Below are 26,578 nucleotides of genomic sequence, written 5' to 3' on the forward strand. Positions count from 1 at the left end.
GACTTCTCCACAGATTTGTAACAAGTCAACTATGCCTTGCACCTCCAGCACCCTTCTAGTTGGACCAACTCAATGGCACTACCATTCCCCTGTTTTACTCATACCTCGTATCTCCAGCAAAAGGTTTCTCCTCCCAACAATAAACCATTAATTCTGGAGTTGCCAAAGATCTAACCCTGGTTCTGTCCTTGTCCTCAACATATAGTGCCCTTGGTGACATCAGAAAAGATGAGCTTCTACATATGCCAAGAACACCAACTGAACTTCACCACTCAACTCCTCTACATTGTCATGGTTATCGTTTACCTGACATTCAGTCTCGATGAAGCACAATTTTCAACACCTGGGTAGGCCAATGCCAACAATTTCAGCTCCAATCATAGAATTGACAGTCTTGACATTAATTCCATCCCCTTCTTTAATCCCTGCCTCTGTCACATGGAGAATTCAGAAACCTACTGAAACACAATGTCAGAATCTGACTACATCCTCTACACAAACAACCTACTTCAACAACATCACCAGCTTTCACATTTACTGATCTGCTGCCGAAACTCTAGTTCATGCCTTTGTCATCTACAGATTCCACTATTCCAGTGGTCACCTGGCCAGCTCTCCCACTTCAAAATTATCCTTAAAGTCTACTTCTGGCCAACACTGTGATAACTCCTCCTTCTCTGACCACTGAAGTGCTGTTATAAGAGTGATATAACAACAAAAGATGCAAAGATGACGGTAATCAAGAGGTTAATTACATTAACTTGCGTCAACTTTTGATTAGTTTTTGACCAGTGCTGTGATGTATGGTCATCATAGACGAATATCTATGTTATGCAGGTGAATACAAGAAGTGATCTCAATGAATTTTTCTCCTTCTGTATAGTGCATCGATACCAGTACATTAAACAAGCCAAATGAAGACTTTGAACTGCATATATGTAAGCCTTCTTTGGGCCGTAAGCTTCACTGGAAAACACGATTTTGAAGAGCAAAAACTGCAGCATCCTTAGAGAAAACTAGTTTGGCAAAGGCAACAGACACACGGGGTAACATCAAATGCATCCAATAATGCAGTTCCCCTTCAGTACTGCATATGCATCCATGCAACCTTAATTTGTTTTTGATCTGGCTAACTGACATCTCTAGCTGACTGCAGGGAATAATTCTGATGTTACAGAAAAATCATTTCTACAGTGACCACAAAATGGCAAAAATCAAGTTGCCATGCAAAAAGACTGGAGGAGAAAAGATGGATTTCAGAAACTTATTGCAGCCGACTACAAAATGTCAATCATTTCTGACTAATAGTTATGTGCAAAATCTTCCATTTGTTTTCTATCCAGACTGTAAATTCCTTTGTAAATAAGCTTCTTGTAGTAAATTCCTTGAAATACACAACAGGTCCCTCAGCATCTGCAAAGAGAAGAGACAGATTAACGTTTTAAATATTATGTTCTTTCTCCTTACAGATGCTGACAAATCTGTAGTTTTTTAAAAAATTTCAACTATGCTGTTTTATAAATGATAAAAAACATGACAAGAAATTTAGCAAATGTGGAATGAGCAAACGTCAGCAAGTCCACTGAGAAATAAAGCTCCAATTTATACTCAAGGGGAAAGTCATAGGCTCAATTTGCAAGTGATTTATTCAGGTGAACAAGTTCAGCATATTATTCATATGTGATAGAACTGGAAAAGTTTGGTCTGAGATGGGTTTTAGGAGCTTATAAAAAGAGAAGTGTAGGGAAGAGTAGTAATTCCAGAGCTTAGTGCAGAGGCAATAGGAAGTAGATAAATAGATTAAAATCATGGATGTTTATGAAGCCAGAGCTGGAGGAGTACAGACATAGACAATTTTAGGGTTGGAGAAAGTTAGAAATGGAGAGGCAAGGAAATGGAGATGCGAAAACACGGATCAAAATTTCAGAACTTGACAGATTTGCTGGATCAGGCACCAATAGAACTTAGTGAGTACGGGGCTAACAGTTGAACAGGACTTGGTGAAAGTTAGGCTGTAGATGACCTCAAGTTTATGCACAGTGCAAGATCAGAGGCTGACTAGAACAGCTGAGGTAGCGAAGCCATGGACGATGGTTTCAGCAGATGTGATGAAGCAGGGGAAGTTTGTGGCAACTTTAAAGGAGGCAAAGGTCTTGGTGATGGAGCAGACGTGTAGTCAGAAAATCATCCCAAGGACAAATACAACACCGAGGTTGTGAACAGTTTTAGTCCAGCACCAGCAGTTGGTAGGAAAAGGTATGGAGTCAGTGGCTTGGGAACATAAGCAGTGGTTTGTGGCTATCAGAATGTTTAACTGAAGGAAATTTGTTCTTCGACATATTAGATGTCAGACAAGCAGTGTGACAAATCAGAAACAGTGGATGGGTTGACAAAGGAGGCAGGGAGATAGAGCCTACTGTTGTCACGTTCCACATTTACCATGACCTAGTGAGTTTTTGGTTGCTTTCGGGAAGCATGTAAGTGAGGCAAAGGAGGGTGCTGTTGGAAACACAAGACAACGGTACAGGAGCTAGAAGAGTCTACAGGAATTGTTGCAGCATTTGGCTCATTGAGTGTTGATGCAGGCACAATGAGCAACTCAGTACCATCCCTCTTCATCCCCACCCTTCTCCTTGTAACCTTGTGCACTCAGAATTGTCATGCAAGAGAATAAATTATGCAAGTGAGGTGACTCACTAGCTACAACTATATGTATCAGAATGGTACCTGCAGACCATAGCTGCAAGTCCTTCTCCAGAGACTATTAATACATTACCTAGCTGATGTTTCGGTGCAGTACCGAATGAGTGCTATACTGATAGAGACAAAGCTTGTTGGAAGAGACATTAAACAGAGGTCCTGACTGCCTCCCTGTGCAAAAATGGCACCATTTGACTACTTGAAGAAAGCAGATTGCATGTCCAATAACTAACCTTCGGGCACCACTAAAACTGATGTGGTCTTTCATCTACTGCAGTTTAGAAACCTTTGCACAAATTTGATGAAAAAAGTGCTTTTTACAAACACATGACATCCCAAAAGAGTTTACAGTAATTCATCTTTTTTGAAGTGTAGACGTTCTTGTGGTTAAAAACATGGTAGCCACTTTGCACGAGGTAAACTGCCACAGACAGTAACATGGCAATGACCAGACAAGTTTTAGTTTTATTTGTTGGTACCACAAGCAAGCTGCAATGAAGCTAGAGAAAATCCCTTAGTCGCCACACTTCGGCACCTGTTCGGGTACACTGAGGGAGAATTTAGCAAAGCCAATGCACCTAACCAGCACATCTTTCGGACTGTGGGAGGAAACCAGAGCACCCAGAGGAAACTCAAGCAGACATGGGGAGAATGCACAAACTTCACACAGACAGTCACCCAAGCGAGGAATCAAATCCATGGCGCTGTGAGGCAGTAGTGCTAACCAGAGTCATCAATTTATCACAATGCTGATAGGAATAACTCCACTGCTTTTCTTCAAAGTCGTGCCTTGGGGTCTTTTACATCCAGAGTGGTCAGATAAGCGCCCTGGTTGCATGCCTCATGATGCTTCCAGAAGTGCAGTCCTTCATCGATACTGTGCTAAACTGTGGTACTCAAACTTTGAAGTGGGATAAAAACCCACAACTTTGTCTTGAGACAAGTGGTGCAAACTGAGCCCACAACTGACATTTTTCCTTCATTATAATAGTGACGAGAATTTGAAGTACCTCATCAGCTGTGAAATGATTTGCCACATCCTAAGATCATAAAGGATGCTTAATAAATCCCTCATCATTAACAATTTCACAAACTATACTAGACTAGCCATATAAATACTGTGGCCAGGACAGCAGGTCAAAGGCTGGGAGTTTTGCAGTGAGTAACTCACCTCTTCTCTCTGCAGCATTTGCCCACCATCTACAAGGCTCAAGTCAACAGTGGAATGGAATAATCTCCACTTCCCTGGATGAGTAGCTCCAACAGCACTCAAGAAGCCCGACACCATACAGGTCAAAGCAGCCCTTTTGACTGGTACCCCTTCCATCACTGATGCACAGTATCAGCAGCATGCACCATCTACAAGAAGCATTGCAGCTGCTCATCAAGGCTCTTTCAACAGCAGCTTCCAAACCCACAACAACTAGTATTAAAAAAGCAATGGCAGCAATTGCATGGGAACACCACCATCTGCAAGCTCTCCACAAAGTCACATACCACCCTGACTGGGAACTATATCGTTGTTCCTTCATGGTCACTGGGTCAAAATCCTGGAACTTTCTTCCAAACATCACTGTGGGTGCACCTACACCAGATGCACAGCAGCAGTTCACCATCACCTTCTCAAGGGCAATTAGGGATGAGCAGCACTCATGTTCCATCTCAACACATATACTTATTCACATTTATTAGTAGCTGGAGCATGGGATCAACAATTCATCTCCTCATCAAGTGAATGACACACATACTTTTTAATGAGGGGTGGGAAAAAAGTATGAAGCATCCAGCCTTCTTAAATACAAATTTCTACTTCAAATGAAACCAAAATTCCCAAAACAAAGGTTTTGTGTGAAAAACATTTAATGATTAATCTTAGAAAAATGCATTTTTTTTGACGCTATCACTAGAAGAGATGACTGAATGTACTAACTCCTCTCTCTGATAGGGAACTGAAGGGTATGAATTCCTTCTCTCTCTTGTAAGGAACAGGAGGAAGGTGGCACTCTGCAAGTGGTTAGGAAAAAACTATTTGGCAAATTTAATGCCCATGGGTCAGCTGAGGCTCAGCTGATAGCATTCTTACCTCGGAGTCAGAAAGTTGTGGAATCAAGTCCTACTCCAGGACTTGGACATGAAAAATCAAGGCTGACAGTGCAGGGTAGTACCGAGGAAGCACTGCATTATCAGAATTGCCATCTTTTGGGTAAGACATTAAACAGAAGTTCCATCAAAGTAAAGAACCCAAGGGACTATTTTGTAAAAGAGCAGGGGTGTTATCCTTGATGTCCTGGTCAATATTCATCCCTCAATCAACATCACTGAAACAGCCTGTTTGGTTATCATATTGCTGCTTGTGGGAGTTTGCTGTATGCAAATTAGCTGCTCTTTCCTACAAACACTTCATTAATTGTGAAGAACTAAAAAGATGCTCCGAGATTATGAAAGGTGCGATATGAATACCTGTCTTTTTTTCATTGTACTCAAGAGGATTGAGCATTTTTGGAATTTTATCTCCTGGAGTGGCGTAAATACTTACTAATATATTCATGACTGAGATTGCAAGGTTTTTCAGCATTCAGGGAATCAAGGGGTGCAGGGATAGGATGGGAAAGTGGAGTTGATGTGGTAGACTGAAGTATGTCCAACAACTGCTCCTATTTATGTTAAGTACACAAATGGACGGGAAATTAAAATAACTTATTTAACCATAGGAAGTCAGGTGGGTTTCAGAGTTTTAGGTATTTGTATATTGTTAAAAATAGAGACCAAAGTAAACATGCCGTTCTCCTGCTAGCTGAAACTTGGCAACAGTGTAAAATACCGTGGATGCTTGAAATCCGAAATAAAAACAGAATAAGTTGGAAACATTCAGCAGAACTGGTAGCATCTGTGGAGACAGAAATCTCAAACAATGATAAGATGTACAGGAACGTGTTAGATAATCTGGTGAACTGGTGCAGCAACAATAATCTCTCCCTCAATGTCAACAAAACGAAGGAGATTGTCATCGACTTCAGGAAGCACAAGGGAGATTATGCCCGTCTACATCCATGGGGACGAAGTAGAAAGGGTTGAAGCTTCAAGTTTTTAGATGTCCCGATCACCAACAGCCTGTCCTGGTCCCTCATGCCAATACTATAGTTAAGAAAGTCCACCAATGCCTCTACTTTCTCAGAAGACTAAGGAAATTTGGCACGTCAGCTACAACTCTCACCAACTTTTACAGATGCACCATAGAAAGCATTCTTTCTGGTTATATCACAGCTTGGTATGGCTCCTGCTCTGCCCAAGACAAGGAACTACAAAAGGTCATCAATGTCGCCCAATCATAAGAACATAAGAAATAGGAGCAGGAGTAGGCCACCTAGCCCCTCAAGCCTGCCCCGCCATTCAATAAGATAATGGCTGATCTGAAGTGGATCAGTTCCACTTACCTGCCTGCTCCCCATAACCCTTAATTCCCTTATCGATCAGAAATCTATCTACCCGTGACTTAAACATATTCAACGAGGTAGCCTCCACCACTTCAATGGGCAGAGAATTCCAGAGATTCACCACCCTGTGAGAGAAGAAGTTCCTCCTCAACTCTGTTCTAAACTGCACCCCCCCCCCACCTTATTTTGAGGCTGTGCCCTCTAGTTCTGGTTTCCTTTCTAAGTGGAAAGAATCTCTCTACCTCTACCCTATCTAGCCCCTTCATTATCTTAAGTCTCTATAAGATCCCCCCTCAGCTTTCTAAACTCCAACAAGTACAGGCCCAATCTACTCAATCTCTCCTCACAAGCTGACCCCCTCATCTCTGGTATCAATCTGGTGAACCTTCTTTGTACTCCCTCCAAGGCCAATATATCCTTTCGCAACTAAGGGGACCCAAATTGCACACAGTACTCCAGTTGCTGCCTCACCAGTACCCTGTACAGTTGCAGTAAGACCTCCCTACTTTTATATTCTATCCTCCTCGCGATAAGGGCCAACATTCCATTCCCCTTCTTGATCACCTGCTGCACCTGCAGACTGAGTTTTTGCGATTCATGCACAAGGACCCCCAGGTCCCTCTGCACAGTAGCATACTGCAACTTTCCACCATTTAAATAATATTCCATCCTTCTATTGTTTCTTCCGAAGTGGATAACCTCACATTTGCCAACGTTATACTCCATCTGCCAGGTCCTCGCCCACTCACTTAGCCTATCCAAATCTCTCTGCAGACTTTCCGCATCCTCCATGCAATTCGCTTTTCCACTCATCTTCGTGTCATCAGCAAACTTTGTTTCCCTACATTCAGCCCCCTCCTCCAGGTCGTCTATGTATATGGTAAACAGTTGAGGCCCCAGCACCAATCCCTGCGGCATGCCACTAGTCACCAACTGCCAACCAGAAAAGCACCCATTTATTCCAACTCTCTGCTTCCTGTTAGATAGCCAATCCTCAATCCACGCTAACACTTTACCCCCAACTCTGTGTATCCTAACCTTCTGCAGCAACCTTTTGTGAGGCACCTTATCGAATGCCTTCTGGAAATCTAAGAACACCACATCCACTGGTTCACCTCTGTCTACCGCACTAGTCACATCTTCATAAAAATCCAGTAACTTTGTCAAAAATGACTTTCCCTTCATGAATCCATGCTGCGTCTGCTTGATTGAACCGTTCTTTTCCAGGTGTCCTGCTATTTCTTCTTCAATGATGGATTCTAGCATTTTCCCAACTGCAGACGTTAAGTTAACCGGCATGTAGTTACCCGCCTTTTGTCTACTACCTTTTTTAAATAGCGCTGTAACAGTAACTGTTTTCCAATCCGCCGGCACTTCCCCAGAGTCCAGTGAATTTTCGTAAATAACTACTAATGCGTCTGCTATTACTTCTGCCATTTCTTTCAGTACCTGGGATGCATTCCATCCCATCCCGGGGACTTGTCTACCTTCAGTCCAATTAGTCTACCAAACACTACTTCTTTAGTAACAGTAATTGTATTAAGGATCTCATCTCCCACCAACCCTCTATCTTTAATATTCGGTAAGCTATTTGTGTCCTCCACTATGAAGACTGACACAAAAAACTTATTTAAAGTCTCAACCATTTCCTCGTTTCCCACCATTAAACATCCCCCCTCGTCCTCCAAGGGCCCAACATTCACTCTAGCCACTCTCTTCTTCTTGATATATTTGTAAAAACGTTTACTGTCATTTTTTATATTTAGAGCTAGTTTAGTTTCATACTCTTTCTTTCCTTCCTTTTATTGCTCTCTTAGTCATTCTTTGTTGTTTTTTCAAATCTTTCCCAATCTTCTAATTCCCCACTATTTTTAGCCACTCTGTACGCATCGGTTTTTAATTTAATACTCTATTTCCTTCATTTTCCACAACTGGTTAGCACTTTTCTAACAGTCCTTCTTTATCACCGGAATATATTTTTGCTGAGTACTGAAAAAAATCTCCTTAAAAATCCTCCACTGTCCTACCAACCAGTCTGCGCCCCCAGTCTACATTAGCCAATTCTGCCCTCATCCTATCATACTCCCCTCTGTTCAAGCAGAGGTTTGGGATCCTACTTTCTCACCCTCTATCTGGATCAGAAATTCAACCAGATTGTGATCACTCATCCCAAGAGGATCCCTCACAAGAAGATCCCTAATTCTACCTGCCTTGTTACACAGTACCAGATCTAAGATAACTCGCTCCCTCGTAGGTTCTGTAACATACTGTTCTAGGAAACTATCCTGACAGCATTCCAAGAACTCTTCCTCAAGTCCACCACGTCCGACTTGAGTCAACCAATCAATATGCAGGTTAAAATCCCTCATGGTTATCGCCGTTCCGTTTTTGCATGCATCAATTATTTGCTTGTTTATCGCTCGCCCCACCTCAAAGTTATTATTTGGGGGCCTATAGACCACACCCACCAGTGACTTTCTCCCCTTACTATTCCTTATCTCCACCCACAACAATTCCACATTTTGCTTCTTGGAGCCTATATCATTTCTCACTATTGCCCTGATATTATCCTTTATTAACAAAGTTACCCCACCTCCTCTTTCCTCCTGTCTATCCTTCCTAAATGTCTGATACCCCTGGATATTCAGTTCCCAGTCCTGGTCACCCTGCAACCACATTTCCGTAACAGCCACCAGATCGTACCCATTTGTGCTGATTTGTGCCATCCACTCATTCACTTTGTTTCAAATGCTTCGTGCATTCACGTAAAGTGTCTTTATGCCAGCCTTTATCTGGACTCAATTTGTTGAAACGCTACTAACCTCTCCCATGCCCTCTACTCCTTTAACTGGTAGAATGTCCTCAACTTTAACCTGCATTCATACCCTCTCTTTTACTTTTGATTTTGCAATTCCCCATACCCCTGCACCCTCCCCGCCATCGTTCAACCCAGCCTCCCATCCATTGACTTTGTCTACATTTCCCACTACCACGGCAAAGCAGCCAGCATAATTAAGGGCACCACACACACCGGACATTCACTCTTCTACCTTCACCCTTCAGGAAAAAGTTACAGAAGTCTGAGGTCATGTACTAATGGACTCAAGAACAGCTTCTTCCCTGCTACTATCAGACTTTTGAATGGACTTACCTTGCATTAAGTTGATCTTTCTTTATACCCTACCTATGACTCTTATTCCCTTCTCTATGAACGGTATGCTTTGTCTGCATAGCGTGCAAGAAACAATACTTTTCACTGTATACTAACACGTGACAATAATAAAGCAAATAAAAACAGGAATTAGGTATTCAGATCGGTGATCTTTTGCCAGAACTGGAAAGTTCGACAGCTTTAACATGTTTTAACCACCCCCCCCCCATCCCCGTCTTCACTCTGCTGTGCAGCGACTCTGCGCTGTCGTGTGTCGTGAAGGCTGCCTTGGAGAACGTTTGAACGGCAGGTTAGGTGTAAAGATTCGCATTCTAATCAGTAATCTGTCTGTGCTTTATATGCTCTGAAGCCAGAACTCTCCATTCACCTGAAGAAGAGCTTAACCTCGAAAGCTTGTGAGTTTACTATCAAATAAATCGGTTGGACTTAAACCTGGTGTTGTCAGACTTTTTACTGCATTTACTGAAAACCTGTTCCGGCCCTAACCTTTACCAGTTCGGACAAAAGAAAACTCACCAAATGGAATCATTAACTCTTGTCTACCCTCTCTCCAGGTCTGCTGAATATTTCCAGTTCTTTGTTTTATTTATTGGCACCATAAATATGCCAACTTCGTTTGACAACTACAATTTGTCATGTGGGCCTTCTCCATGCCGTCTGACACAGCATGCGTGCAGCTGATCATGCAAAGCGGTCCAGAAGAGGCCAGCACTAAATCGGACTGATAAAAATTGTTCCTTTAACATGGCAAAAACGTCTCGAGGTGACTGTCAAATCGGATTAACAGAAAATAGGCCGGAAAATAATCGTATCACCCACCTCGGCCCAACACGGTAAACGTAGAATACCCATAAACCGGCTACAGATTCTGCATCCATTCAACAGCCTCACGGTGCCTTCACTCACCTCATTGTTCACATTCATCGGCAGCACCTCCGTGGCCATGCTACCCGCGCTGTTGCTCAGCGTGACGGAGCTTGGAGCTCGCGTTCTGCTCAGTGTGACGGGGGTCGGAGCTCGCGCCCAGCTCAGCGAGACAGAGTTCGGGGCTCGCGCCCAGCTCAGCGGGACGGGGGATGGAGCTCGCGCCCAGCTCAGCGGCACGGGGGATGGAGCTCGCGCTGTTGCTCAGTGGGATTCAGGCCGGAGCTCACGCTGTTGTTCCGGAAACCCCCTCGTTCCGGTCTGATCTGCATGCGGACGGCAACCTGACAGGGTCAGTTCTGCGATCCAGCACTGTCAAAATAACTGACTTCTAGTAGTTGGAGAAGATTGAGCCTTAAAAAAAATACAACGTGGTTTTAAAATATATAATGATATTTTTTAATTGCTCAAATTAGAAGTAACGTCAAGGATAAGGGTAGGTGCTGTAATTTATTTTTTCAGTTTGTGTTACACGAGTTCATTCCATGCTGTAAACCTCTATAACTCTGACAGTTTCTCTCTGTAAGACATTCATTCCGGTCGGAACAATGTTTGTGATAGGGATCATATGCAGCTGCACCAGGTGGAGAACATCAGTGTAACAAAATAAAAGCAAATTACTGCGGATGCTGGAATCTGAAACAAAAACAGAAAATGGTGGAAAATCTCAGCCGGCCTGGCAGCATCTGTGGAGAGAGATTAGAGCCAACCCTTCGTCAGAGCTGCTGAAATTTCCAGTATTTTCTGTAGAACATTAGTAGAACGAGTTCAGCTTTACAGCAGAATAGTAGTTTTCGTGCTGATTTTACACCTATAGATCCTCAGATTTATTGTGCTCAATTTCACAATTTAGAATTATAGAAGCACAGTTGGAGACTATCTGGCTCATTGTGCCTAGGCTGGAATTTAAAATTAATACCTGTAAGTTGGTAGTCCAGTATCCAAACCACTGCAATACAAAATCTCTAGCGTTAGACATGTATTAGTGGGATTTGGGAAATAGTTATAAAAAAAGGCAAAGAAAAATCAAATGTGGAAACATTCAACTGTAGCAGAGCTGAGGTCAGAAAGTTGAGAAAATGACTGGTCCAAGTGGATGGTAGATGAAGATTGGGTAAAACAATAATTGAGCAATGGCAGACCTTCAAAGAAGAGAGTTTGGAAACGTTCTGGACACAATCCCATGATGAGAAAAGAAAGCGATTGTTCTCTGGATGACTAATGATATAGAAATTAAAATGAAACAAAAATATATTTCAAATTCTTGATACAACCTAAGCTGAGTACAGAGAACTGAAAAGAAACATGAGATAAAGAGACTATGACAATCGATTAAAGGACGACATAAAATGATACCTAAAAGTCTGCTATAAGCATATAAATAATAAAAGAATGAGTAAATTTTAAAAAATTGAACCAGTTCGGGACCAAAAATGAGACTTTCTTCTAGAAGCAGAGGTACTAAATAAATACTCTGCATCTGTCTTCACTGTAAAAGCAAATGTTGCCAATGCTGCAATGAAGAGAGGCTGGCTAGGGTGAATGTTGGTCCTTTAGAGGATGAGAAAGGGAACCTAGTGGTAGGGGATGGGGATATGGCTGAGGTATTGAATAACTTTTTTGTTTCTGTCTTCACGGAGGAGGACGTGAATAATTTGCCGGGTGTTAGCGATGGAAAGGTGGTAGGACTGGAGGGTCTTAATGACATTACTGTTACTAGAGAGGCGGTGCTCGACAGACTGGAGGGGCTGATTGTGGACAAGTCCCCAGGACCGGATGGAATGCATCCGAGGGTTCTGAAAGAAATGGCGGAGGTGATAGTGGATGCATTGGTGGTTATTTTCCAGACGTCGCTGGATTCCGGGGAAGTGCCGGATGATTGGAAAATGGCTAATGTTACGCCGTTGTTTAAGAAGGGTGCCAGGCAAAAGGCGGGGAATTATAGGCCGGTTAGTTTAACGTCTGTGGTAGGTAAAATGTTAGAATCTGTCATTAACGAGGAAATTGCGAGGCATCTTGAAGGGAATTGCTTGATAGAGCAGACGCAGCACGGTTTCATTAAAGGGAAGTCGTGTCTGACAAATTTACTGGAGTTCTATGAGGATGTGTCTAGGGCGGTGGATAGAGGAAAGCCGGTGGATGTGGTCTTTCTAGATTTTCAGAAGGCGTTTGACAAAGTACCTCATAAGAGGTTATTGCAGAAGGTTGAGGGACATGGAGTTGGGGGCAGGGTATTAGCGTGGATAGAGGATTGGTTGTCAAATAGGAGGCAGAGAGTGGGGGTCAACGGGTGCTATTCGGATTGGCGGATGGTGACTAGTGGAGTGCCCCAGGGGTCGGTGCTGGGGCCTCAGCTTTTTACCATTTATATAGATGATCTGGAGGAGGGAACCGAGTGTAGGGTGTCGAAATTTGCGGATGACACCAAGATTGGGGGAACGGCAAATTGTGCGGAGGGTGTGGAGAGTCTGCAGAAGGATCTAGATAGGCTGGGCGAATGGGCCAGGAAATGGCAAATGGAATTTAATGTTGGCAGGTGTGAGGTGGTCCACTTTGGTAGGAAGAATGGTAGGAAGGACTATTACTTACGGGGCAAAAAACTGCAGCAGGCGACGGTGCAGAGGGACCTCGGGGTCCTTGTGCATGAGTCGCAAAAACCCAGCTTGCAGGTGCAGCAGGTGGTCAGGAAGGCGAATGGGATGCTGGCCTTCATAGCGAGGGGGATTGAATATAAAAGTAGGGAGGTCTTGCTGCAGCTGTATAGGGCATTGGTGAGGCCGCAGCTGGAGTACTGTGTGCAGTTTTGGGCGCCGCACCTGCGCAAAGATATTTTGGCCTTGGAGGGAGTGCAGAGGAGGTTTACTAGGCTGATACCGGTGTTGAGGGGGTTGAGCTATGAGGAGAGGCTGAATAAACTGGGCTTGTACTCATTAGAGTTTAGAAGAATGAGGGGAGATCTCATTGAGACGTTTAAGCTGATGAATGGGATGGATAGGATAGAGGTGGAGAGACTCTTCCTGCTCAAAAAAGACAGTAGGACTAGGGGGCACAGCCTCAAGATAAAAGGGGGGCGGTTTAGAACGGAGTTGAGGAGGAACTTCTTCACTCAAAGGGTGGTGAATCTCTGGAATTCTCTGCCTGTTGAAGTGGTGGAGGCTGCCTCGCTAAATATTTTTAAGACGCGGGTTGATGGGTTTTTGATAAGAGAGGGGATTAAGGGTTATGGGGAGAGGGCGGGAAAGTGGAACTGAGCAGCGACAGATCAGCCATGATCTTACTGAATGGCGAGGCAGGCTCGAAGGGCTAGATGGCCTACTCCTGCTCCTATTTCTTATGTTCTTATGTTCTTAAGCGGGAGAAAAAAGAAAATGGATCACGAAATAAACAAAGAAAAGATCCTTTGTTTGTTCTTCTAATGTGATATTTTCTAAGAGACAAAAAAAAGTACTGTTCTTTAGACTGGAAGTGGACAGTGATGTTCTCCATGGGCCTGTATTAGTACCACTGTTCATTTAATAACCTGGATATAGAAAGCATAATTTCAATGTTTATAGGTCACCAACTCAAATATAGGAAATAATGATAAGGACAGTAATGGACTTCAGAAGGACATCAACAGAAATGGGGAGACATATTACAGATATAATTTAACGCAGAAAAGTGTGAAGCGTTGCATTTGTTAGGATGGGCAAGGAAAGGCAATAGCAACTAAGTGGTACAATTTTAAATAGGGCACCGGAACAGAAAGATCCAGAGTTGTGCACACACAAATCTTTGAAGGTGGCAGGACAAGTTCAGAGAACTGTTTTTTTTAAAAGAGGATCATTGGCTTTAGAAGAAGAATACACAAGCAAATAAGTTATGCTAAATATTTGTAGATCACTGGTTAGGCCCCAGCTGGATTATTATGTCTAATTCCACAGGAAAGATATCAAAACCTTAGAAAGGCTACAAGGGATATTTCCTGGAAAGGTACCAGGAATGAAAGACTTCAACCATGTAGAGATAGACTGGAGAGGCTGAGATTGTTCTCCTTGGATCAGAAAAGATTGGAGGAAAACTTAATAGAGGTGTTCAAAATCATGGTGTGTATCAATAAGTAAGGAAAAACTGTGTATAGTGGCAAAACTGTTGGCAACTACAAGACACCATTTAAAGGAAATTGGCAAAAGAGTAAGTGGTGACGTGAGAATTTTTTAATGCAGTAAGTAGTTATGATCTGGAGTGCACGGCTTGAAAGGTGGTGGAAGCAGGTTCAACAATAACTTTCAAAATGAATTGGATAATTATTTCTAAAGGGAAAACTTGTAGGGCTATGGGGAAAGGGCAGGGAAAGGGGACAGATTAGTTAGCTTTTTCAAAGAACTATCACAAACACATTGGCCCAAATGCAACTTTCTGTGTTGCATCATTTGATAACTCTTTGAATCTAAATTAATTCCTAACTTGAAACTTCCTAAAAATGCAGCTTAATTCACTATTTGGAATTTTAATAATTTATTTGTAGACAATGTTTATTGCACATCCCTTTTTGTCCCAAGGGAATTTGATGGCATAGTGATATTTTTACTGGGCTAATAATAAAGAGACACCGGGTAATGCTTTGGGGACCTGGGTTCAAATTCCACCATGGCAGATGTATTCTGATACCATCTTTGTAAATTTTCTGCACTCTCTGCAGTGCCTCTATGCTATTATATGACCAGAACTGAACACAATACTCTAACTGTGATCTAACCAAGGTTCGATACAGGTTGTGCACAGCTTCCTTACTTTCAATTATATCCCCCTGGAAATAAAATCGAGTGCTTGGTGGCCTCCCTAACATGTAACACAACTTTTAGTAATTGATGTATTTGTATTTGGAGATCTTTTGTTCTTCTACCCGACCAAAGCTCAACCTCCCAAGTAATAAGTGAGCTCCAATTCTCCCTACCAAAACGTTATACCTCACATTAATCTACATTTAGCTTAATTTGCTAATTGATTATGAATTTTTCAAATTTATTAATGTCCTTCTGTAAATTGTCATTTCTCCTCTGTATGGACTGAAGTATATTCTGTCCCGCTTCATAAATAAAGAACTTAGTTTACCATCTTCCAGTGTTCTGAAGCTACTCATTTTTTAACAAGTAACATTTATGTGATGTAATGCCGCTGCTCATGGGATCCAGGGTGAGGTAGCCAAATTGATACAAAATTGCCTTGATCACAGAAGACAGGGTGTTTGTAGAGGGTTTTTTTCAAACTGGAGGTCCGTGACCAGTGGTGTGCCTCAGGGATCGGCACTGGGTCCGCAGTTATTTGTCATTTATATTAATGTTTTGGATGAGAATTTCGGAGGCATGGTTTCTAAGTTTGCAGATGACATCAAGACTGTAGACAGTGAAGAAGGTTGTCTAGGATTGCAACAGGATCTTAATCAATTTGGACCAGTGGGCTGATGAATGGCAGATGGTGTTTAATTTGGATAAATGTGAGGTGATACATTTTGGTAATTGAACCAGGACAGGACTTATTCAGTTCATGGTAGAGTGTTGGGTAGAGTTATAGAACAAAGAGATTTAGGAGTGTAGGTTCATATCTCCTTGAAAGTGAGGTCACAGGTGGACAGAGTGGTGAAAAAGACATTTGGCATGCTTGATTTTATTAGTCAGAATATTGAATACAGGAGTTGGGACGTCTTGTTGAAGTTGTACAAGGCATGGGTAAGGCCACACTTGGAATACTGTGTACAGTTTTGGTCACCCTATTATAGAAAAGATATGATTAAACTAGAAGGAGTGCAGAAAAGATTTGCTAGGATGCTGCCAGGACTTGATGGTTTGAGTTATAAGCAGAGGCTGGATAGACTGGAACTTTTTTCTTTGGAACGTGGGAGACTTAGAGGTGATCTTATGGAGGTCTATAAAATAATGTGAGGCATAGATCAGCTAGATAGTCAACATCTTTTCCCAAAGGTAGGGAAGTCTAAAACTAGAGGGCATAAGTTTGAGGGGAGAGGTACAAAAGAATCCAGAGGGGCATTTTCTTCACGCAGAGAATGGTGAGTGTCTGGAACAAGCTGCCAGAGGTAGTAGTTGAGGCGGGTACAATTTTGTCTTTTAAAAAGCATTGATGGTTACATGGGTAAGATGGGTATAGAGGGATATGGGCCAAATGTGGGCAATTGGGACTAGCTTAGTGGTTAAAAAAAAAGGGCGACAAGTTGGGCTGAAGGCCCTGTTTCCATGCTGTAAACCTCTATGAACTCTATCTCTTTCATCAATTCTTTTAAAATACATGGGTGCAATCCATCTGGACCAGAGGTTTGTAAAAATCTGAAATATTCTTGACTGACTTGGTATACTTTGAGAAAAATTGGCAGTTGAGATTTGCAAAACGATTCAACCCGGGGCATTGATAATTCAGATGAAATTTGGAGTGCTTTTGGTTTAGCAGATAAACAAAGTCACTGGCCTTTAATGAAAAACAACAGTTGCAGGCCATGGAAAGAATGTTTAGCAAGGGGCCCAAGGGTTGTAAAGTAGGGTTGAAACCAATATAGCTAGGTTTGGTTTTTATGTAAAGTAAAAGCCTTAGTGAAACTTCAAATCGCTATAAACCTGAATGAAACCAACATGCTTGTTTTGGGAAATTATAAAACAAAATTACAGAGATTTAGCTAATTTAAGTGTTTTGAAAGCTGCAGAAACTGGCACAAGCGAACATGATTGATGTTGCCAGTGTTTGCATTTTTTGAAACATAACCGTTTGCGTTTTTCTGCATTTCCATGTATCAAAATTCTTTTTTTCTTAATTCACTAAGGAACATCTTGAAATAAGTTTTTGTATTGGTAACAGGTATTCCCACCAAGCCTATCTATTTAGCTAATGCATCAGATCTAGTTTGTTGCTTCTTAATAAATAGAGATAAATTTAGTAAACTATTTTAAAATTACTTAAAAATATTCAACTATCTTAGGTTTCTATGGCTCCCAAACCCAATATCTTACATTGGGTGACAAAATGCAGATTGGGTGATCACTTTTCAGATTACTACTGTGCAATCCGCAAGCAAGTCTTTGAGTTTCTGGTCTCCCATCATTTTAATTCTCTGCTGCACACTCACTCTGTCCTTTCTGTTCTTGGAGATCTGTTCTTGCTATCTACGTTGTACCAACTGAGCTCAAGGAACAGTACATCATATTCTGACTCAGCATTTTACAGCCATCTGGACTGAACTTTTGCACCATTTCTGTGAATAGCAGTTGGTGATGATTCTGTTAATCCATAAATCCGTAAGACATAGGAGCAGAATTAGACCATTGAGTCTGCTCTGCCATTCAATCATGGCTGATTTTTTTTCTCATCCTCATTCTCTTGCCTTTTCCCTATTACCCCGATCCCCTTGTTAATTAAGAGTTTATCTATCTTTGTTTTAACAACACTCAATGACCTGGCCTCCTCAACTTCTGCGGCAAAAAGTTCCACAGATTCATGAGGAAGAAATTCCTCCTCATCTCTGTTTTAAAGGATTGTTCCCGCTTGTTCTCCCCATGTCCACTCTATCCAGGCCTCACAGTATCCTGTAAGTTTCAATAAGATCCCCCCTCATCCTTCTAAACTCCAACGAGTACAGACCAGAATCCTCAACCATTTGTCATGTGAAAAACTCTTCATTTCAGGGATCATTCTTGCGAACCTCCTGTGGACCCTTTCCAAGGCCAGCACATCCTTCCTTAGATATGGGGCCCAACATTGCTCACAGTGCTCCAAATAGGGTTTGACCACGGCCTTATCCAGCCTCAGAAGTACATTCCTGTTCTTGTATTCTAGCTTTCTCGATGTGAGTGCTAACATTGCCCCTGCCTTCCTAACTGCCCACTGAACCTGCACGTTAACCTTAAGAGAATCTTGAAGAATGACTCCCAAGTCTCTTTGTGTTTCTGATTTCCTAAGCATTTTCCCATTTAGAAAGTAGTCAATGCCTCCATTCCTCCTTCCAAAGTGCATAACCTAACACTTTTCCACATTGTATTCCATCTGCCATTTCTTTACCCACTCTCCTAACCTGTCCCAGTCCTTCTGCAGCTCCCCTGCTTCCTCAATGCTACCTAAATACCACTAATACTACTACACAATACAATCCAACTAACATTTCCTTTAGACACATCTTCTATTTCTTTGTCTATCCATTACCTTCTCCTTTTGCCTTGCACCATTTTTGTTATTTGATATCTCTTGCTTTCACTCTCACAGACCTCTCCTTGTAACTAACTGAAAACATCATGTCTGACTTAAAAAAGATCTTGAAATATTGCTGGAGATATAGCAATAATTTTTCTGCTCTAACTGATTATTAACAATGTCCTGGTTAATTAGAAGTCCCTGATCAGCTTTGACACAAGGAGCTGACTTTTCCTGACCTGATAGCAATGGGCTTGAAAAAAAGTAAAGTTTATTTATTAGTCACACGTAAGCTTACATTAACACTGCAGTGAAGTTACTGTGAAAAACCTTTAGTCACCAAATTCCAGTGCCTCTTGGGGAATTTAGCATGGCCAATACACCTAACTTGCATGTCTTTTGGAGCGTGGGAGGAAAGTGGAACATCCGGATGAAACTGATGCAGATATGGGGAGAACATGCAGACTCCACACAGACAGTGACCTAAGCCAGGAATCAAACCTGGGTCCCTGGTGCTTTGAAGTAGTGCTAACCACTGTGCAACCATGCTGCCCTGGAAAAGGGGAGGTCTAGCAGAATGGCTGAGGAATGTGTCAGGAGCGGAACCCAATGTCCTCCCACCATTATTTTGGGTTGTCAGTGGCAGGAAATTTGTCTGCGTGAGTCATCGAAACCACTTGAGTGGTCATTTCTGCCTTCACCAGTACTTTGCCTGTATTAGAACTGTTTACCACTGTGTGGGGAGATCGCCAGGTGGAATCTTTCAACCTACTAGTGTGCTCTGAGGATGGGGGCCCTCTGTTGGCCCTCCATGACTTTTGGAATGGTTCATTGACTGCAATTGTTTCCTCCATGATCTTTGATGGGATTATAAGAACATAAGAACATAAGAAATAGGAGCAGGAGTAGGCCAACTAGCCCTTCGAGTTGGGGGTAGGGTGTTAGCGTGGATAGAGGACTGGTTGTCAAATAGGAGGCAGAGAGTGGGGGTCAATGGGTGCTATTCGGATTGGCGGATGGTGACTAGTGGAGTGCCCCAGGGGTCAGTGCTGGGGCCTCAGCTATTTACCATTTATATAGATGATCTGGAGGAGGGAACCGAGTGTAGGGTGTCGAAATTTGCTGATGACACCAAAATTGGTGGAAAGGCAAATTGTGCGGAGGGTGGTGAGAGTCTACAGAAGGATCTAGATAGGCTGGGCGAATGGGCCAGGAAATGGCAAATGGAATTTAATGTTGGCAAGTGCGAGGTGGTCCACTTTGGTAGGAATAATGGTAGGAAGGATTATTACTTACGTGGAGAAAAACTGCAGCAGGCGACGGTGCAGAGGGACCTCGGGGTCCTTGTGCATGAGTCGCAAAAACCCAGCTTGCAGGTGCAGCAGGTGGTCAGGAAGGCGAATGGGATGCTGGCCTTCATCGTGAGGGGGATTGAATATAAAAGTAGGGAGGTCTTGCTGCGGCTGTATAGGGCATTGTATAGGGTACCCTATACCCTGTATAGGGTACTGTGTGCAGTTTTGGGCACCGTACTTACGTAAGGATATTTTGGCCTTGGAGGGAGTGCAGAGGAGGCTTACTAGGCTGATGCCGGAGTTGAGGGGGTTGAGCTATGAGGAGAGGCTGAATAAATTAGGCTTGTACTCGTTAGAGTTTAGAAGAATGAGGGGAGATCTCATTGAGACGTATAAGATGATGAATGGGATGGATAGGATAGAGGTGGAGAGACTCTTCCCACTGAAAAAAGACAGTAGGACTAGGGGGCACAGCCTCAAGATAAAGGGGGGGCGGTTTAGAACGGAGTTGAGGAGGAACTTCTTCACTCAAAGGGTGGTGAATCTCTGGAATTCTCTGCCTGTTGAAGTGGTGGAGGCTACCTCGCTAAATATTTTTAAGACGCGGGTTGATGGGTTTTTGATAAGAGAGGGGATTGAGGGTTATGGGGAGAGGGCGGGAATGTGGAACTGAGCCAAGACAGATCAGCCATGATCTTGTTGAATGGCGGGGCATATAGGTGGATAAATCTCCAGGGCCTGATCATCTTCATCCCAAAGTACTTAAGGGGAAGTGGCCCTGAAAATAGTAGATCCATTGGCGGTCATTTTTCAAATTTCTTTGGACACTGAACTGGTTCCTACAGATTTGAAGGATAGCTAATGTAAGCTCGTTATTCAAAAAGGGAAATAGAGAAAAAACAAACTATAGCTCAGTGAGCCTAATGTCAGTACTGGAGAAGTTGCTAGAATCCATTATCAAGCATTTCATAACTCGGCATTTGAAAATCAGAGATATAATCAGACAAAGTCAGCATGGATTTACAATGGGGAAATCATGCCTGACAAATCTATTGGAATTCTTTGAGGGTGTAACCAGTAGAGTTGACCAAGGAGAACTGGTGGATGTAGTTTATTTAGATTTTCAGAAGGCTTTTGATAAGGTCTCATATAGCAGACTGCTACGTATAGTTAAAGTGCATGGATTGCACACAATATCTTGAGATGGATTGAAAACTGGTTAGTAGATAGGAAGCAAAGAGTTGGCATAAATGTGTATTTTTCCGATTGGCAGGCGAATAACTAGTGGGGTATCGCAAAGATCTGTGCTAGGACCTCAGCTGCTCGCATTATATATGAATGAGTTGGTTAAATGCATTATCTCCAAATTTGCAGATGATGCAGGGTTGGTTGGGAGGGTGACCTGTGAGGAGGATGCAGAGATGCTTCAGTGTGATTTGGACAGGTTCAGTAAGACTTTGGTAGCAAAAGTAGGAAGGCAGATTATTATTTGAATGGGTGTAAGTTGAGAGGGGGATGTTCAGTGAGACTTTGGTGTCCTTGTGCATCAGTCACTGATGTAACAGGCAGCAAAGAAGGCAAATGGTATGTTGGCTTCATAGCAAGAGGATTTGCATATAGGAATAGGGATGTTTTACTGCAATTGCACAGGGCGTTGGTGTGGCCACAGCTGGAGTATTGGGTGCAGTTCTGGTGTCCTTACCTGAGGAAGGATGTTTTGATTTGATTTATTGTCACAAGTATTAATATACAATGAAAAGTATTGTTTCTTGCATACTACACCATTCATACCATTCATAGAGAAGGAAATGAGACAGTGCAGAATGTAGTATTACAGTCATAGCTAGGTTGTAGAGAAAGGTCAACTTAATGCAAGGTAAGTCCATTCAAAAGTCTGACAGCAGCAGGGAAGAAGCTGTTCTTGAGTCGATTGGTATAGAGGGATTTTAGCAAAGGTTTACCAGTCAGATCCCTGAGATGATACATCATCATATGAGGAGAGACTAAGTCTGTTAGGATTGTATCCATTGGAGTTTCGTTGGGTGGAAGCAGGATAGGATATTGATTTTGAGGATCAACTATGGTCACAATGAATGAAGGAGCAGGCCCAAAGGGCCAAATGGCCTACTATTGCTTTTATTATCTATATTTCTGTGTTTTGCAGCAATGGCACTGCCATAACTCAATGTCCCTATCTCTTCCATGATTGCCATGATCTTCCTGCCTGGCCCCAGCTTCCCTCAATCATACTTATTTGCTCTTAGACCATAAGACATAAAACATAGGAGCAGAATAAGGCCACTCAACCCATCAAGTCTGCTCCACCATTCAATCGTGACTGATGGTGCTTTCACAGTAAGAAGTCTCACAACACCAGGTTAAAGTCCAACAGATTTATTTGGTAGCAGAAGTCACTAGCTTTTGGAGCACTGCCCCTTCATCAGATGAGTGGGAGTTCTATTCACAAACAGGGCAGATAAAGACACAAACTCAATTTACAAAAATTGTAAAACAGGGACTGCTCAGTAGGTGGCAATCTGATTGGACTAACAGCTCTTGGGGGTCTCAACTGGATGGTGCCATTGACAATATGTCATTTTTTAATCCTGCCACTGACTGAGTGGGGTGAAATGTTGCTTTCAACCCCACTGGCTGGACTTCTTCACCAGGAATTTTGAGGTTTAGGATTCTATGATTAAAAATGGGAAATAATATGAAATAAATGACAATGATTGAGAGACAGTTACAATATTGTAAATTAAATGCATCATGAGTAACTGCTATACAGTCAAATCAATGGTAAACATTGTGTTGCGAGGTTTATGAGAAGCAAACTAATGAGCTACAAATAATAAAACTGATGAAATACATATATCAGATGTCATATTAAACAGTGCCAATGATGAATAGTTTCACAAATGAAGCCGCTAATATTTTAGAATATTGTGCAAAGTGGCTAATGAGACGGAATGATGAAATTACGACAAATGAGTGTGGAACTATGAAATGCCCAGGCCCAACAAATGATACATATGAAATGACCATATGAATGCCAAATAATGTGAAACCTAACTGGTTAATTTTTTCTTCATTGATACTGACACAGGGTTCATCACAATGGTACACCTCATGAAAATTTGCACACACATCCCAACCTCTATGTGATTTGTATTGATGGATGAAAAATTATGGGATGAGGGCACCCTAATTCCTTGTACAAGTTCCCTGGATGTAAATTCAATGCCAAGAAAATGGAAATTCTATGCAAAGAAGATGTGGCAACATAGAGTGAATATCAAAGCAGTGGTTGGAGTAGTTCATTTAAGAAAAAGGTAGGAAACCTTAATGTGAGGCAGCACTCCTGACCATCAACATGAGGTGTTAAAGCAACCTAGGCTTGATGAAAACAGGAATTTCTGTTAGTCGTGTATAGTTACCTATCTAAGCCCAAAATTACAGGCTGCTTGTTTGCTATGGAGACAAAAGATAAAAGGCAAGTTGCTTCTTTATTCGAAAACAGCAAGAAAAAGAACTTTTATTTATTATCACTAATATGTTAAGACTGAAATTTTTTTATACTGGGAATTGAATTGAATAACCCAAGAGTTTAACGAGCTTTTGGATCTCAGAATGTGGACCCTGCTTTCCAGTCAAGAAAAAATTGACTGGTGTGCTTATAAAATTAGATGAAAATGTGAATTGTAAGAGTACGTATACTTTCCCATTTGTCTAATGTAAGGTGGTTAATTGACTTGATTTTCCGTATCTGAGAAAAAGTCATTCAAAAAGTTAAAGCTTAGCTCGAGCTGTAGATTCCGCAGACATGCTAAATATGTGGTAAATTAGTTTTTGTTGAAACTATAAATCAGGCTAAGAAAGGAACATAGGATGTGCAATCTAATGTAATCATCTAAATGGTATATGTTAGTGTAGGGAGGAACAACGTTAACATCTCAGATCATCAGAAGTAACAAAATTTAGAGATACAACAGGTTTCATACGATCGTGTCAATGCTCATTAGTTCTGGCAAATATGCATCAGACTCTGTGAATATTGATAGCTTATTCATTTTGTATGTAATATAATAAGTTGAAAGGGCAGGGGAGGGACAGTGCAGATAGAGAGGAAAGAATAAAAAAGGAAGATCTGTAATTGAGCTTGACAATAGGTATGGAGGAGATGAAAGGAGAGGTGGCCCATCTCCAGTGCTGCGCTTGCACCGGCAGGTACCGTGGGAATGGGAGAGGGTGATTAAAAGATGAACCATAGTGTTGGGGAAACAAATGCCCAATGGACATGGTCTTGCCACTATTTACGTGGAGTAGACAGCTAGGCCTCACCATCTGCATTTCCTGACATTTTACACCAGTAGACCCATATGGTTGGCTTCTAGATCATAAACTGCATCCAGATGTGAACTCAAACTACCTCTTGGAGTCAAGTGTTCTTCCGCAACAGTAACATGATTCAGGACCTCTTGTTTTACTACATCTCCATCACTGGAAATAAGTGAATTTGATCAAAAACTTATTCTGTATATTGGAAATAAAGCAATATCACGATTCATATTAAGTTCTATCTCTCAAAGCTTATTCCACAGATGAAATTCAAGAAATGCATCTGTGAAACACAAAGAGATCCAGCCCAGATTACAGAGGGTACTACTATTACCATATTAGAGTTATACTATCAGATAAGCTAATGTGTAAAGACACGTCCATAAAAAAATGACAGTCAAGCCATTTAGGGGAGTAGCTGTCACTGCTGTACCCAAGATGAAAGGTTGTTTTGTCTTGCTCATCTGAGATCCAAGATAAAGGTGTGTCAAATCTTCACCCAAGATTGACTCCGCGTAGATAATACTGCATTAGTGATTTATACTGAGGAACACCTTCAGTGGCAAATGGATTGAATCACTCACGCCTGTAAATATTTGGTTTGATTATACGCATCGGGAAGACAAATATCACGTTCTAAGATTTTGCCATACTGACATCTATCAGCAATGTGATGCTGGAGGTTATTGATAGATTCATATATCGAGGCTTCAGAATCACCAGCGATCTGTCACTTAATGCTGAAATCAATACACACATTGCAAAAGTTGTAGCTGTTATGTTCAAGTTGACTGAGTTGGTGTGCAACAGCAGCAACAGATTGACAACACCCATAATAAGAGTCTATCAAGAGTACCTCTCAACGCTCTTTACAGTGCTGAGACATGGACAACTTGTATTAGGTAGGTAAAAAAGGCTGAACTGTTTCCACCTTCATTGTCCCAGATTTATTCTGGGCATCTCTTGGCAAGACAATTTCACCAAATCTGAAGTCCTGGAGTGCGCTAATTCCATGAGCATACAATCATTGCTAACCCAACAATATCTGCTTTGGCTCAGCCATGTTCACCAGATAGATGACCTTCTATATGGTTAATTACCCACAGGGTCACAACTTCGTGGGCATCATACCTCTGTTAAAAGGGCAGCTACAAGTGAAATGCAAAGGTGGTGGACATTGACACTGACAACTGAGTGACAGCTGATGACAGCCATGAGCCCTCAAGGTTGACTGTTTGAAAAGACATTGAAAGAGGTGAGCAGAAATGAAAACCTTAGCTAGTCGGGAAGAAAACCCAGAGAACATAAAGGCCAGTGAATCATGCACTTCCTGTTGCCACTGCCTTCCTCTCCAGCAAATGCAGCAGGACAGCCATGGTGAAGTGGGACTGCTAAGCCACACAAGGTGATGCTCAACACAAAATTGGTCACTGTGGCACAAACTATCATTTTATGAGATGTAAGGCTTTCACTAATGTAACTAGGACAATATCTTAAACAGGTCTGAAAAGATGGCAAGAATACTATAATGCATAATAGTGCAAGGTTACAATTTTCACATGTTTAATTGCATGTTGGCTGCTTTCATATCTATCCTGCAACTTTTCATAGTTTGACTTAGCCCATTATAATTTCCACAGACCATTCAGGAATTAAAACATTCTTTCATTAATTTCCTATTTATATTGTACTCCCATATGCCTTTTTCTTGGAGTGAAGTTTTTTTTAAAGAGTGTCTTGAATCTGCTAGCAGGTTAAAAGCCACAAGCATTTCAGAAGATATTTTACAGGATGTGATTCTCCAATAACGAGATTATAAATTATAGACAGACTAAAAGAATACATTGTCCTGCTAATAGGAAACATTTTGGGTTGATGATTTCACTATCCATGGAAGGCATATCTATGTTAATATATACACACAGGGCAGGGTAGATATAGGAGGATGCGGCGGCACGGGCTCGTTGGGCTGAAGGGCCTGTTTCCCATGCTGGGTTGTTCTTTGTTCTTTGTTAATCTTTTAGAACTACAGAGGCTGGGGGACAAGACAGCTAATACACAGGGAGAACCATCAAGAGGAAATTATAGCATAAAAGTGGCAAGTTTATTATGGGAGCAGAGAAGCAGATTCCATCTAGTGGCCTGTAAGCTGGTTCTAGCTAGCAGATCATAAGCAAGAGTGTAGAAACCTTTGAGAAGACAGTTAAAAACCACATCTTGAGTGAACCAAGAAATGTTCCCCAGAATAACAACTCAATTGTATACAGTGTAGTGATTATAAACTGGCCTTTACTTTTAGATCTATTGAATTGAATGTTGTTTGGGATGAGGGAAGTCCTGAAAGGATTTCGATGTTATAATTGTGCTATGAAACAAAAAGGGTAATTTCCACTTAATCTGCATGGGTGTGTTTAGTAATTTCTTGTACGTAGGGTGTTCAGGACTCTTAAGGGTGAGGGGGATCAACCCCAAGTCATAGTTCATGTGGGGACGCATGACATAGGGAGGTTAAGGGAAGGGGATATTAAGCAGAAATTTATGGAGTT

General features: G+C 41.9%; 1 protein-coding gene across 1 annotated transcript in view; it reads right to left on the minus strand.

Moving 5' to 3' along the window:
- Positions 1–10,592, minus strand: part of srfbp1 (serum response factor binding protein 1) — a 202,637-nt gene extending 192,045 nt beyond the window's left edge. The window contains exon 1 of the mRNA XM_080188964.1: positions 10,213–10,592. Within this exon, the coding sequence (XP_080045090.1) occupies positions 10,213–10,251 (39 nt within the window). The 5' untranslated portion in view covers positions 10,252–10,592. The remainder of the gene's footprint in view (positions 1–10,212) is intronic.
- Between the last annotated feature and the right edge of the window lie 15,986 nt (positions 10,593–26,578).

The sequence above is a fragment of the Carcharhinus amblyrhynchos genome, chromosome 5, assembly GCF_965287045.1.
Source record: "Carcharhinus amblyrhynchos chromosome 5, sCarAmb.v2.hapA, whole genome shotgun sequence".
In the NCBI taxonomy this organism is placed as follows: Eukaryota; Metazoa; Chordata; class Chondrichthyes; order Carcharhiniformes; family Carcharhinidae; genus Carcharhinus; species Carcharhinus amblyrhynchos.